This window comes from Lissotriton vulgaris, chromosome 7 (genome assembly GCF_964263255.1).
Source record: "Lissotriton vulgaris chromosome 7, aLisVul1.2, whole genome shotgun sequence".
Classification (NCBI taxonomy): Eukaryota; Metazoa; Chordata; class Amphibia; order Caudata; family Salamandridae; genus Lissotriton; species Lissotriton vulgaris.
The window spans coordinates 1,641,579,573-1,641,595,112 of record NC_141695.1 but is presented as its reverse complement, the minus strand read 5'-3'; the positions used below and the strand labels follow the sequence as shown (position 1 = coordinate 1,641,595,112).

At 43.4% G+C, this 15,540-nt stretch overlaps 1 protein-coding gene across 1 annotated transcript in view; it reads left to right on the top strand.

Annotated features, from left to right (window-relative positions):
• PREX1 (phosphatidylinositol-3,4,5-trisphosphate dependent Rac exchange factor 1) overlaps nt 1–15,540 on the top strand; it is an 863,840-nt gene that overhangs the window by 475,370 nt on the left and 372,930 nt on the right. The window contains exon 8 of the mRNA XM_086932617.1: nt 311–444. Within this exon, the coding sequence (XP_086788743.1) occupies nt 311–444 (134 nt within the window). The remainder of the gene's footprint in view (nt 1–310; nt 445–15,540) is intronic.

The window sequence follows — 15,540 nt, the reverse complement described above, 5'->3', positions numbered from 1 at the left end:
GTAAAGCCAACACTAATAAAGTTCTAATTTTAAAAAAACAAACGTTTTCAATGTTCCTTGGAAAATGGAGCACAATTGAACGTAGTCTAATTTAACCTTAACAATGTTTTAAATGAGATTTACTTACACAGAGCTTATGTTTGCAGCTTGATTCTGGGATGAAATGCTTTGAAATGCTTTGATATAAGGGCTTCAGATGTCTAGATTTTTTCTGTGGGATGTATCTTTTCTGCAGCTACGTTGCTCACACCGGTGATTAAAGTAGTGAAAATATAGACAAATTAGAACATTCAAAATTATTTCCCCTTAGGGCTCAAACTTGACTGACATCTGCACGCAGCTCCTACTCCAGGGGACCTTGTTAAAAATCTCAGCAGGCAACATTCAGGAGAGAACTTTTTTTCTGTTTGACAGCCTCCTAGTCTACTGCAAGAGGAAGTCAAGGTGAGTGTCTCACTTGTTTTTTTCGTGTGAATTACTGTGTATTTGCAATTTTCCATTCACAAGTTTAACTCTAATTTTACTTTTGCAGTGCGTAATTACCAGTTTTTTTCCAGTACATAATAAGCTGTTAGGGACGTATTTATATATAGAGCAATAATTAGCATTATTAAATTGGGTAGCATGTTTAAAATGTTAATGTGGTGGTACGTGGTGTTTCTGTAGTTGAACTGGCCTATTACTGTTATGCCTACTGTTGAAATATTCAAAATTCTTATTGTTTGAATAGGCGAAGAATTATCATTACCTTTTGTTAAATTAGATTTTAATTTTCATTGGCATTTAGCCAGCATACGGGCCTTTTCATGAATAAAATAAGTTTTATCATGTTTCCCATTAAAATACATTAATAAAACAAGCCCATTAAAAAGGTATTGGAAGTAAACAGTAGGAAGGAATATCGTCAGATTAAATTCTGGAAAAAGACAGCTAGTAGACCGTATGTCGTGCCTATAGGATGGAGAAGAGCGTGGATGTTTTTGTGTGTTGAGTTCAGTCCTCGCCTATTAAACTTGGCTTGCCACAATGCACAATGTTTGCCAACTGTACTGGTGCTGTTGATGGAGAAGTGTTAATGATCAAGTGTTGGCCGGCCAAGAGTGGTTGCAGCAGAAAGAGGTCAATGCCAAAATCCAAACTGAGCTTCAAGAAGACGAGAAGGAGCTGGCAGATGTCGGGTCACTCCTACGCCTCTGTATCTTTTAATTCCGCCATTGTCTCTCTGCAGGGTCTAAGACTTCGCAATGCTGTCCGATTAGCCTCACTCTTTGCGCTATGGAACATTCACTAATCCTTTGTAGCGCAAAGGATTGTAGGTGAAGGAAAACTCAAAATCTGCTTTCTCAACGTGTGTGGTCCTTTAATTCGTGGTTCCCTGTATCCTAATCGACACTGCAAGCTTAATCAAGCCGCGCCATTCTTTGGCAAAGAAGAGACCTCGTTTTTTAGCAAAACATTATTTAATTGACAGCAATTTGTACCTAGGAGCAAATGGCTCCATTCAAAGGTATTCACTACGCCAAGTCTTTCCAGTTGGCTAGTTAATTGGTAGAGTTTCACATGCATACATTTGAAACATACATAGTTTCCATTAGTTCCTTTCATTGATACATTCGACGTAGACACATTAGCAGATCTCCCAACGATGACTTAACTTCTTGAGATGATCCGTGAGACCAGCATTGATCGTTTTCGGAGGGTTGGCAGTGGGGGATTCTCAACTGGGGTGTACTCAAACCACCTTTAAGTATGTTTTAATCAGTGGTTTAACTCCTTCCCCTGCGGGCGCGGGGGTGGGGCTACTCAAGGCCAATGAATATTTGTGAAAAATGGGAAACGCCGAATCCCTTCATCACATTCTGCAGCGGTCCCTATCATTTCGCTATTTTTTATATAATTGTTTTCAAAGAAGAAGCTTCACTGCATGTTGTTCTCTAAAGGTTCGTGCTTCATGAGTCTACACATATATGAGGGATGCATGTTTCCCTAGAAGTGGCGTGTAACCACCCACCTCATTAATATTACTGGGGCGATATAGACTAGTGCGTTAATGCGAACAGCAGAACTGAGACTGCAAGTACTCACAATCCCAATGTTCCAGCTTTGCTAATCCTTCCTTCTTAATGCTCAAGGGTCACAATCCCATATAAAGTGACCCACTACGATGGGGAAATTGGGAAGACGTAGCATGGGTTTGTTGGACACCTATTCGCTCCTCCCAAAGCCTGCATGCGCATAATTGAAGCTGCCAGTGATTGACAGCTTGCAGTTTGTAAATGTTCACCAATGTCTTCTGAGGTGTGTAACCACTCCATGTTTTGCGACTGCGTAGGAGGCCCCAAGAAATGGTGCATTCCATTACAAGTGGGAAGAGGTAGAGACCCCCCTCCCCTAGAACCCCCTTCCACTTGATACCTATTTAAGGGTTTATAATATGCGCATTGCCATGCCACGTCATTTTAAACATCAGGCCTGCTGTTTCCAGTGTTGAACTGATATTGCAACATTTTCATGTCATATACATCAAAGCTCATGTTGCCGTTGGCTCAATGTGTGATCTTGCACATGAAGCAGCAAAGAACTTTGTGTCAACCTGCGTGAGAAGAGTGAAATGCTACACATATATTTTACCCTAACCATTAATACTTTATGTGCATGGTGCAGGGTAATGCCAGACTCCCACACCTTCTCCAAGCACTTCTTTAAATGTCATTTCATGGTCTCTCTGTATTCCCCTGGCTCGCTCTGTGTCTCCATTATTAGTTCTGAACCCTTTTCACACTCCCCTGCCCTCCCCAGTTATTCTTCACAGAATTATACCATCACTCCTCCTTTATGGTGTAACCGATTTAAAACATATTGGTCCTACCCTGATTCCTGGGGATGCTTGGGCGGGGTGGGGGGGGGGGGGGGATTGTTATCCTCCCTTTCCCAGATGAATGAGGAAAGTATGCTGGAAGAACGAAGGAAGAACGAATAGGCAGAAGTGAAATTACAGTACCGTTGCTTAATACTGGATCTCTGAGCACATCTTCTACTTCCTATCAGTGAATACTCATCAAGACTTTGTGCAAACCTGTCACGCTTCTTGCGTGTGAAGCAGCAATGTGTGAGAAAGTGCCATCTTTCTTACATGGTATGCCCCCACTTTTTGCTGAATTGCTGATGTACTTTGACTGAGTGTGCCCTGCGCTCCTGCCAATTAGGTACCCAGGGCCTGCGTTCCTTCCCTAAAACTGTATTGAAGCCTAAACCCAATTGGCATCTCTGGCCACATGTCAGCCCCTTGTAAATGGTACCCAGGGTACTGTGACCAGAGAAGACCCCTAAGGGCTGCAGAACTGATTGTGCCACCCTCAGAGGCCCTGTGCCCTGACACACACACACATGTCCTTTGCAGGCTGAGTGTCTGGGTGCAGAACAAAAGAAAGTGTCGACATAGCACACATTTCTATGTGCCATGCCCACAAAACACTGCCCTGGCATACCTCAGTCACCCCTCTAGCTGGGTGCCCTATGCCAGTGGTGTGGGTACAGGTGCATGAGCCCTGTATCCCTACAGTATCCAGGTCCATTCCTGGGCTCTATAAGTGCAGTGCTGCCATTAAGAGTATATGGTGCTGGGAGGTCGTCATCACGAACTCCACAGCACCATGATAGCTACACTGAAGACTGAAGTTTGGTATCAAACTTCTCAGCACATTAAATCCACACTGATGCCAGTGTGGGATTTAATGTAAAGTGCACGACAGAGGGCAACTTAGAGTTGCCCCCTTAAACTATCCCACAACCAGCGTCCTGACTGAGAAGCTGCTTAGGCTGCCACCCAGCAGACATGTTTCTGGACCCCTGGGTAGAGAGCCATCCGCTCTTGTGGGCCCGCAACAATGCACATCCTGGGGCAAGGTGCTAGGCCTCCCCCCCCAGGATTGGCAGGGGACGTTTCAAAGGCATACAAGCTTCTCCAGGCCATTTGCTGTACTCAGCAACTGGCCCCCACCGGTTCTGCCCCCCTTCTGGCGGGAAGACAGGCGGGAAAACCAAAGTGAGGAAAGGGGGTGTGCCAGCCTCTGCCAACGCAGCCCTCAGATGGGGGAGGCGCGGTAAAGCACAACTCCGGGCTTTCGCCATCTTGATGATGGGGAACTCTACCCAATCAGAGGTAGGCTCCTGCCCCGTCCCACTGGAGAGTAGCGGGATAGGCGGTGTACTCACCCCAGGAAAGGGACCCATTGGTCCTTTCCCTTCCTGTAACACCCCTATATTTTGTATTTAGGGGACACCCTGAACCTTCCTTCCTCAGATCCAGATTCCGAAACTACAAAGAACAAGAAGATCAAAGACCTGCCAAGCAGCTGCTAACAAGAGAACAACACCAACTGACTTGGCCCCAGCCCTACCGGCCTGTCGACCCTCGAACCTGCTCCTGCTAAATACCGGCGTCTCCTGTGGTCAGCAACCTCGAAAACCCCAGAGGACATGACTGCCTTGCTCATCCAAAGCCTGGGACTCCCACGAGCAGTGTTTCTGCTCAAAGATCTACAACCCCTGGTGCCAGCCAGGAACCGCAAATCCAGCACACTCTGTACCTGCCGAGCTTGGCCCGTGCCTGAGTGGACAAAGACCACGAGGGCGTCCCCTGGTGACTGCGACTCAGAATCCAGCACCCAAGGACCCTCCTCGACACTCCTGACGACGCCTGCAGCCTCACAACCAGAGACCCCTCCAAACGCGACCAGCAAAGGGTAAGATTTCCAGACACCAAAAGATACCCCTGCAACAGGCGCCCCACGGCCCCCTGTGCCCTACTCCTGGGTGTCTACCTATCCTAAAGCTTCCCAACTTACCCCTCGAAGTGGTGGTCGCACCAGAAGAATCTCCGTCCCTGAGTCTGCAACCTTTGTTCATCTTGTAGCTTTCCCATTGAAATACATTGGGCGCCTGATGGCCCAAAAGCACACTGCACCCAGCCGCCCGAGTGCCACTGGAAGTGCAGCAACTGTTCTATCCTACTACCCCACTTGCCCTGTGTAAGTGACCTGGGGCTCAGCTCCCACAGCCGCGCGGTCTGCCTGCTAGCAGCCACCAACCAAAGGTCCCTTACCTGCCATAGGCTAACATTGGGCCTACTCTCTCTGCACCCGGCTGCTCCTGTGCTGCTGAGGGTGCAACTACTGTACCTACCTGAACCTGGGAGACCCCTGAGTCTAACCCCTGAACCTTAACTCTGCCAGTCGAGTACTTACATGAAAACCGATAACCTACATTTTCTCCATGGGGTAACATTGCCTGGTTTTCACTTGGAAATTCTTTTAAGTGTTGAGTTTTGAAACTTTGAAATATTCATCCAAATCATCCGTTCAACAAAAACAAAATTACTCACATGTTACCCGGAGAGAACCTTGTGCTGGATTTTTGTGCCCAGCACTGACCTTAAAAAGTAATTACAACAGTGATTTTCCGATAACCTGATTTTCCTCCGTAGGATAACATTGTCTGATTTTTGCCAGAAATTCTTCCAAGTGTCGATTTTTGAAACATAGAAATATTCCTTAAAAATCACTGGTGTAACAAAAAAGATTTCTTTCAACTGTTTACAGGAGATGCACCAGGGCTGAATTCAGGATCCAGCCCCGAGTAAGAAAAACATATATAAAGTAACTGATATTGCATTTTACTAAAAATTTCCATTGAACTCAATGTTATAATTGTGTTTAACTTGTGTTGCATATTGAAACAACTGTATCTATTGCATTGTAAAGTCTATTGCTATTTGAAAGTATTCAACTGTAGCATCTCATTATAAGAAATTATTTTTATACCTATTTGTGGTTATAAAATTAACCAACAATATATTTTTCTATACAAAACAATTGGCCTAGAGTTCAGTTCTTGAGTGTGTGAGACCATTTGCTGACTGAGGGTGTACAGCCAATGCTTTACACTGTCCTCTGATACTGCCTTACTTCTCGACCAAGTTGCCAGTTTAGAGAGTAAGGTTATATCTGACTTTAACCTCTGCCAAACCTCTGGGGACTGTGGACTCTATGCACACTGTACCTTACTTTGGTGCAGTATGTACAGAGGCACTTTCTTACGCAATTGCTATCCCATCATAAAACTCACGTCAGGATAGGATAGTACATATAAAGTGCGCTTATACCCAAGGTTGTCAAGGTGCTATAGCGGACAGTGAGGAGACAGGCATAAAGCACAGCTACAACAACCTAGAATGAAAAGAGCCAGATTTTCAGATGTTTTTTAAAAACCGGATAGGAGTCTGCGTTGGAGATAAGAGGGTAGGGAATTCCATGGCTTGGCAGCCGCTACCGAAAAGGAGAGGCATCTGGTCCTACAAAATCTTGGAATCGCAAGTTTTTTCTGTGAGGAGGATCTAAGGAGCCTCATGCCCTCCAAATAACCTCACCATCAAAGATGACATCCTTGGTGGTTTTACATATGGAAATGTAGACAACCTTACACATTACATGACCAACTAAGGTAGGAAGCAACGTTTTGAAGCTGATCCAAATAAGCCACAACTGAATACATTTTTAAAAATGTTTACTTTCTTTTAGATTGCCTCTATGGTGATGAGTCTCACTCTGTAGTTTGGATTAATCAGTGCTTCATTTGTAAAAAAAAAAAAAACAGAAGAGCCAGAGCACTCATCAGGAGACCACTGCAGCTTGCACCACATATTGCCCCTGCCAGTGACAGTACAAACACAACCACTAACCATCACACTTTTTAATGTATATTGAATTTATAATTAATTGTTGTTGTGTTCCTCTCTAAATTAGCCAGACAGCGCCACCTTGTGGCACTGTCAAGAGCGCTGATGTCCGTCCTGAGCATATGAAACCACTGGCTCAAGTTAAGCACTGAATTGAGTGATGTCTGCAAATTGTTCTTTTACTCTTTAAGTCGAGCCCAAGGCCACTGGGATTATGAGGCTGCAACATTTTCCACATAATCATGGATTTGCCACGCTTGCCAGCATCTGATGCATACTTAGCAGATGCCACCAAAAAATTGTATCAAGCCGAAACGTATCAGACTTTACTAAACAGAATTGCCAAAGGTATTTCTGTGCCATGGCACATAACTTGGAAAGGTTAATTGGTCATTTTGGGGTTCTTGATGCCTGTATTCAGCTGTTAAACAGTTACTAATAATGTGCACTTTTGCCGAGACAGTATTTATAGTTGTTTAAATTATAACATAACGAAATAATACTGCAACGTATTGTGACATGTTATGTCGCCAAATTTGGTTTTTCTTGTCGCATAATTTCAACAACTTGTGTAATTTGGTCCTCAGCTGCCACATAATTCCAGTGGCCCTGATTAAGCCCTGCTGTTGGGTGGGAGGTGTTTTGCTTGAGAATTTGCCAGCTTGGATTGGGACTTGAGTAACGTAATAGAGCCATATGGTAGTTATGGTGGCGCCACAGTTCTTGATAACTCGATTTAGGATGTGATCTCCGCATTCACTGGTTGCCAGTGATTTTTAATGAAAAGTTTCTGGTTCAGTGATTTTTATTGAAAATGTCTGATTCATGCAACAGGCTACAGTGCTTGTTTGAGGGACATGGTATAAGCAGCTCTTGCTGGATAAACATTTTGTTGCTTAAATAAATGCAAGAGACCCTATGCTGGTGTTCTTAAGATCTGCACAGCCCCAATGCCTCTGTCCATCTTCCTCATCACAGTCTTTTTATTACATTTATTATTACTTTATTTACAGTTATGTATCCACAAGAAGAGTATGTTGAGAAAACTATGATTCAAAGTAATGAAGTAACTAATCTCTCTGAAAAGTAATGAGCCTATTACCCTCTTGTCAGTCTTTGATGCCGTACTAGGATTCAAAGTAAGGAAGTATCAAAGATCTCTAATAAGTAATCAGTCCATTACCGTCTCTTCCGTCTTTGATGTCTTACTAGGATTCAAAGTAATGAAGTAATGAAGAGCCGTAATAGGTGATCAGTCCATTACCCTCTTGCCAGTCTTTGATGTTATACTAGGATTCAAAGTAATTAAGTAATGAAGAGCCCTGATAAGTAATCAGTCCATTACCGTCTCTTCTGTCTTTGATGTCTTACTAGGATTCAAAGTAATGAAGTAATGAAGAGCCGTAATAGGTGATCAGTCCATTACCCTCTTGTCAGTCTTTGATGTTATACTAGGATTCAAAGTAACTAAGTAATGAAGAGCCCTGATAAGTAATCAGTCCATTACCGTCTCTTCTGTCTTTGATGTCTTACTAGGATTCAAAGTAATGAAGTAATGAAGAGCCGTAATAGGTGATCAGTCCATTACCCTCTTGTCAGTCTTTGATGTCATACTAGGATTCAAAGTAATGAAGTAATGAAGAGCTGTAATAAGTAATCAGTCCATTACCCTCTTGTCAGTCTTTGATGGTATACTAGGATTCAAAGTAATGAAGTAATGGAGAGCCCTGATAAGTAATCAGTCCATTACTGTGTCTTCGGTCTTTGATGTCATACTAGGATTGAAAGTAATGAAGTAATGAAGAGCCCTGATAAGTAATCAGTCCATTACCCTCTTGTCAGTCTTTGATGGTATACTAGGATTCAAAGTAATGAAGTAATGGAGAGCCCTGATAAGTAATCAGTCAATTACCGTCTCTTCCGTCTTTGATGTCATAAGTCATTATAGGATTCAAAGTAATGAAGTAATGAAGAGCCCTGATAAGTAATCAGTCCATCACTCTCTCTTCCGTCTTTGATGTCATAAGTCATTATAGGATTCAAAGTAATGAAGGAACAAAGATCTCTGATAAGTAATCAGTCCATCACCCCCTCGTCTGTCTTCAATTTCATAGTCTTTGCAAGAATTGTAAAGTTATAACATCTGCAACGAAGAAGACTTGGATTCTCAGTAATGAAGATTTCCTGTTGATAACGATAACCAGCTCATTGTTTTAACTACATGCGCATTGATTCTGTCACATTCAGTAAACTTGTTCTGCTCTCTGGCACTAGCATTGAGTGACCCTGGGTCCAAAGCTTTCTGGTCCTAGTGACTTGGCCGCTGTGGCAAAGATGACACCTAAAATGGCTGAAAAGCATCCGAAGGTGCTCACACTGCTCTGCAGAGTGGGCGTGGTCTTTGGGGTTAGACTGGGCTTCTCCAGTAGCCATGGTCAAGACTGGTGGTTGGCTTTGATGGGCAAAAACCGATGGAACTTAATGCTTTGAGGATAACAGTGCGGCAAGAAGTTGGTGTCAAAGGATTGTCAAGATGGGCCCTTTCATTGTCATGCCTAGCATTGAGGGCTTCTCTGGTGTTTGGAAATGCAGAATCTGTGCATCAGTGAGGGCCCAAACCAGGCTAAGAGTCACTTGGCAAGTTGTGATGCTCCACATGAGTGGAAGGCCAGAGGCACACCATGGCTATGTTGGGAAGTTATAAATGGTATCTGAATCTGCATTTGTTGTTTCCAGCAGTTGAGTAGTAAATGTGTATTTGGGTAACTGCAAGACTTCCTGGGTTGGAAGGGCGGTGTTTTATGAGATTGGGTATACTAGCCAGGGCATAAGGTCCCAGATGGATCACTTTTCAGTGACCTTTGGGAAGATAAACAGAATGTTAGTGACTATGTAGTTGCAGCCAAGTGTGAGATTGAGGAAATGTGCATTTCTGCTGCAAGTTTAAAACTTTTAGCAATTTTGGCAATATTTATATTTGATAATGTTTCTGTAGCTGATGACAATAGCTGAGATATTTTAAACTGGTATCTGCATTGCGAACTGGGAGGAGTGCCTGGGTCTCACATTTTAAGGTGGGGGTATGTTTTACGGTGGAGTGAATCCAATTGAAGCAGTAGTTTATAAATCTGGTATGGAGTCTATCTTCTCAGATGCAGAATGGCTATTTTTTTTAGGAGGGCTGAAGTTTGCTCTTAATGGATTAAATTCATTTTCTTCAGCAGCCAGGCTGACATGATTAGCTTGAATCCTGTTTTTGCAGTTCATACTCAGAATTATCTTTATTTGGCAGCGAACAGCCATAAAATCATGCAGGATATGTGCAAACTAGCAATGAAATGCATACAAATATTTAAAAACACGCAAATAAAATACATAAAATCATCAGGTTTGGGAAATTAATGACCAACAATCTAATTAAAACAGGCTGGAATAAACAAAACCGAAATTAAAACAGAGACACTGCTATTTCGTCACTCTACCAAAATGAATCTGAAAGGCAAGCATCGACCTCCTGGAGCGGACTGCAACTTAATGAAACAGAATCACAAGTCCACACGTTTCGTCGTCTGGTAATACCAGTAAACAAGCATTTGCAATGCAATAGGTCTCGCATTCATTAAGCTTGAGCTATTGGCATTGCTAAATATTGCAACACCAATTGCAACAAAAGTCTATAAATTGTAGGCCAAAAAAATGTGGATTTATTTTTGTAGCAATGGTGGCATGCTGCGCTTTACATGAATATGTTTGAAAGGAAAGTGCGCCATACTGCGATTGCTACAATAGTTAATTGTGGATGCGTTAACAATTGATTTGTGCACTGATGGCTGGTGGTGTGTGTGCCTGTAGAAATTGTGCTCTGATGGCTGGTGGTGTGTATGCCTGGTGGAAGTGTTTACTGCTGGCTGGTGGTGTGTGTGCCTGGTGGAAGCGTGCACTGACGGCTGTTGGTGTGTGCCTGGTGAAAGCGTGCACTGAAGGCTGGTGGTTTGTGTGGGCCTGGTGAAAGCGTGCACTGACGGCTGGTGGTGTGTGTGGGTCTAGTGAAAGCGTGCACTGATGGCTGGTGGTGTGTGTGGGAATGGTGAAAGCGTGTATTGACGGCTGATGGTGTGTGTGTGCCTGGTGAAAGCCTGCACTGACGGCTGGTGGTGTGTGTGGGCCTGGTAAAAGTGTGCACTGACAGCTGGTGGTGTGTGTGGGCCTGATGAAAGCGTGCACTGACGGCTGGTGGTGTGTGTGGGCCTGGTGGAACAGTGTACTGATGCTGGTGGTGTGTGTGCCAGGTGGAAGCGTGCACTGACTGCTGGTGGTGTGTGCCTGGTGGAAGCGTGCACTGGCGGCTGGTGGTGTTTGTGCCCGGTGAAAGCGTGCACTGATGACTGATGATGTCTGTGCCTGTTGAAAGTGTGCACTGACTGTGTGGCTGTGTGTGTGGTTGTGTGTGTGTGATTGTGTGTGTGGTTGTGCATGTGGTTGTGTGTGTGGTTGTGTGTGTGGTTGTGCATGTGGTTGTGTGTGTGAGAGTGTGTGTGGTTGTGTTTGTGGTTGTGTGTGTGTAGTTGTGGTTTTGTGTGTGTAGTTGTGGTTGTGTGGCTGTGTGTGTGTGTAGTTGTGTGTGTGCTGTGTGTGTGTGGTTGTGGTTGTGTGTGTGGTATATGCGTGTGGTTGTGTGTGGTTGTGTGTGCTGGTGGTTGTGCGTATGGTTGTGGTTGTGTGTGTGTGGTTGTGTGTGTGTGTGTGGTGGTGTGTGTGGTGTGGGTGTGTGGTTCTGGTTGTGTGTGTGTGGTAGTGTGTTTTTGTGTTGTTGTGGTTGTGTGTGTGGTTCTGTGGTTGTGATGGTTGTGGTTGTTTGTGGGGTTGTGTGGGGTTGTGTGTGTGTGGTTGTGGGTGTGGTTGTGTGGGTGGTTGTGTGTGTGGCTGTGTGTGTTATTAGGTCACCTGCATTGGTGCGAGGCAGCGCTAGGAGGCAGCAGAAATGCACAATATCTTTGTAGATGTGCCAACATTTCTCTGTTTCACGCAGCGCAGCAACTTTGCTTGCGGCCCTGCGTTACGTGAAATGTTAGTAAATATGCCCCAAAATGTATTAGATGTGTGCTTGTAAGTTAGCAAAATGTTTACTACCTTTAAAATGTATGATTTTACTACAAATGTACGTAAGTGAGCTTTTGGGTGTCAGGGTAAGTTAGCAAAATGTTTACTACCTTTAAAATGTATGATTTTACTACAAATGTACGTAAGTGAGCTTTTGGGTGTCAGGGTTGCCCCTGTGTTTGTGCATAGGGTCTGTGCTCCAGAGATGAAACACAGCTGTCCGGCCACGTTGAGCACTAGATTGCTGTATTCCCGAGGCGCTAGTGCACAAAGCTTTTGGCGCCAACATGTCTAAATGAACTGAGTGACCTATTTATGACATCACACCTATTAACCCACAGTCGCTCCAATGAATAGAACATAGGGATCGTTTCCTCTCAGGGCACTATACAGATGTTTCCATTCATCCACTATTCTTAGTGCCTGGAAACTTCCTTGGCACCGTGAGCTATATCGACGCACAGATCTCGTCACGGCGAATGGAATGGTTCACTACGAGTCTGAACAATAACTTGTCTTTTATAGCGCTGCATACAGCCGTTCGGAACGCTATTCCGTATGAGCTGCAAACAGCGCGTCATTATTTCCATATTTAAAGGCAATACATTTACGGAAGTCGGCAGAGAGAGTGGGTGATACTGGCATTCGAACCCACGACCGTCAAGCCCATGATCGGAATACAACGGGGTCGGTGTAATTTTCTGAACCCTTTTGCCAACTGTAACACACTTCGTATTACGTTCTTGTTATGTAGGATTTGCATCTTCCAATAGGAGGCCGTTTTTTACGTCTAGTTGCGATTTCCACGGATTCTTTTGCAAACTAAACAACACGCAATAGTGCTACACACGAAGCGCTAAGATTTCTGAGCGCTTTAGAAAAAAAACACAGAACAATAAAACAGATGCTAATCTCACGGATTCTTCTTCGGTCTGTTAAGCGACCTGGCTGATTGCAGGCTGTGCAGACAACTCTACACAACCACATGGCGGCCGGTGGAGTGGTTGTTTCAGCTGACAAATTCAATGCTTGTGTGTTTCTGGGAAGGCTGCTGAAATGAGGAGTCCCCGTGCCAGTGACTAGTCTAGGGGAACATCTGGAGATAGGATGAAATGTCTATGCATCTGAATGGCTGCAGGGCTGGGGCAGTGCCAGTCGTGTGACAGGTATGCTGTGGGCTCAATGTCTCCTGAAAGGCTAGTGGATCTGAGTGAAAACTGGACAGCCAACTCAGTGTGTTGACGTATTGCTGTATCAATGATGTGGTAACCTGCAAAATCAATCATTTCAATCCCAGAGTTTGACTCAGCCCTCCATCCATCTCACTGTAATAGTAGTGTGTTACCAGCTGCTTAGAAGCACAATCCATTGTGGTAAAGGCACAAAAAATATATATTATTTAAAATTGTGCACAGCTTTATTACTTACTGGGTAGATTAGATTTCTCTTTCTCTTGGTATTGTAATGAGAGTTTCCGGGGCTCGACTAACGCCGCTCCAAGAGAAAACAATGAAAACAAGAGACTGCCCGCTGGTATAAAAAAAAAGCCTGTTAATGAGGGGAAGAGAAGGATGTAAGCGCGAGCCTTTGAAGTCTGATGCGAGGCAAATGGTGGTTTGCGACGTGGCTGGTGTGGCGGGGGCAGGGGAGCGGGAGGCATTCCTTTGAAGTCTGATGCCGAGGCTCGGGGAGCAAATGGCAAGTGAGCGCACGTCGCACATGCACTGTCTATAATCCGCATTCAAAAGCCCCTTGGTAAGCTTTCCTGGAGCAGCTCTCTATATCTCTCGCCATAGCGATTGTATGCGCAATAGCTAGGCGAGACCTAAAAATTATATGCTTGCAAACAAAGCCATAGATTTTTAAGCCTTAAAAACGGTATAAGGAATTTTTTGGTTTACATTTTATAATACTCACAAAAAAAGAGAAAATCTACCATAGTTTGTTTTTGCATGTTAGTACATGGGCATTCTCTAGAGTCTAGCTGGGGTTGATTTCCTGCCTGAAAACAAAGGAAATATTTCACTATACCTTCTCAAAAAACTAAACAGTAAAAGCCTTTCTCAACTCTTAGTAGTATTCTTGCAAATAGTTGGCAGAAAGGGTCCCGGGATCAAGATATAAATAGGGTTTAACACTTTTGTCTTTCAGTCCTCAACCCCTCTAGCAGCAAGACTTGCACTTCCTTTCTTACAGGGGTTGCACATGGCGTTCTGTGTACAAACATATCAGACAATCCAATGGCTTCCATGGATGTTTTTGCAGTTGTTTTGCATTTACTTTTCCTGTTTGTGAGGAGGACGGCATGGGTAGTGGTGTTTGACATCATCGATTTATAGTTTGCTTGATCATGGTTGACTTGGAAAGCCTGTTTATTGGAGAGGATCTATCTGGAATTACCTTTAGCATTGATGCTTCTTTTTCCAAGGACACGACAAGGAAAAGTGTAGTCATTAATGTGTGTGCCTTAAAGGGGGGTGTTTTGGAAGGAATATCTTTTTCATAGAAGGTAATACGAAATGGTCCAGCTTACTCTACCTGCAGAGCACAATCTGCTTGGGATAATATTTTAGAGGGCTATGAGATACAGTGTAGGGGACAATCTGATGGAAGAAAGATATAACGTTGACTTTTATTTTAAGGGCACGCTGGAACAGAGGATGGAAATTTTGGGAACTTGCTTTTTGCGACGTTATCCAAATTGCCACTTGTATGGGAAAGTTTCTACTTGCTCGGTGTGGGTCATTCTTTAATTTTGTTGCTGTCTGCATCTTCCTCTTCTCTCCTGTTGTAGAAAGATCTGTTTTCTATAACTTGTCTCCAGGAAATATCCATCTGATTGAATCTTTATTTTGGTCCATGAACTTCTTCAGGCTAGTCTCTTTGGTTAGAAGGAATGACCTTATCTTGACATGGTTGCCACGTTTGATGCAACTGAGTTTCAAAGTTTATTTATTATGATAAGGAACTCTTTATGAGGTCCACATAAAACAACATATACATACAAAACAACAAATGCATAGAAAAAGATATTTCCATCATAATCACATAAGATATCTTAATATAGGTCCAAAAAACATTTAAAAAAGTTGTACAGTTTAAATGCAAACATTTCATTAGGTGGGTTAATCAAGGCTGCCTTAAACGAAGATGCTGATAATATTTTAAGTTGTAAGCAAATTGGTCTTAACCATCTACGCCTGCAGGGCATCAGTGTAGGGCAAACGAACATAACGTGATCTAGATCCTGATCATACAATTGGCAAAGATCACAACGTGCCGAACAACCAAACCAGCTGGCTTGTAGAACTTTTAGCGGAAGCAGATTGTGTCTTAATAAGTACACCAGGCGTCTCACGCCATGGGCGATGTTCCAGTACATATATGGTTGAGCTTTCCGCAGGGTATAAGATTCAATAACAGGCGTACAACCTTTTTTCGTTAAACAAAAGTCTCTATCAAGGCAAAACCCCAATTCCCAAGAGGATGACTTCAAAACTGATTTTAATTGATGAGAGGATAATAGAAATAGAGTCTCCTCATCCAATTTCAATTGTAACACAGCAAGTCTGAAGTTTTTTACAATTGATGAGAAGTCATTAAAAGATCCTAATAATTCATTTTTTATGAGATCTCTTAAGGTATTGGGTTCACCTTTAGATAAAGCTACTACCCAGCGTATAATACTAGCCAAACCTTGAACC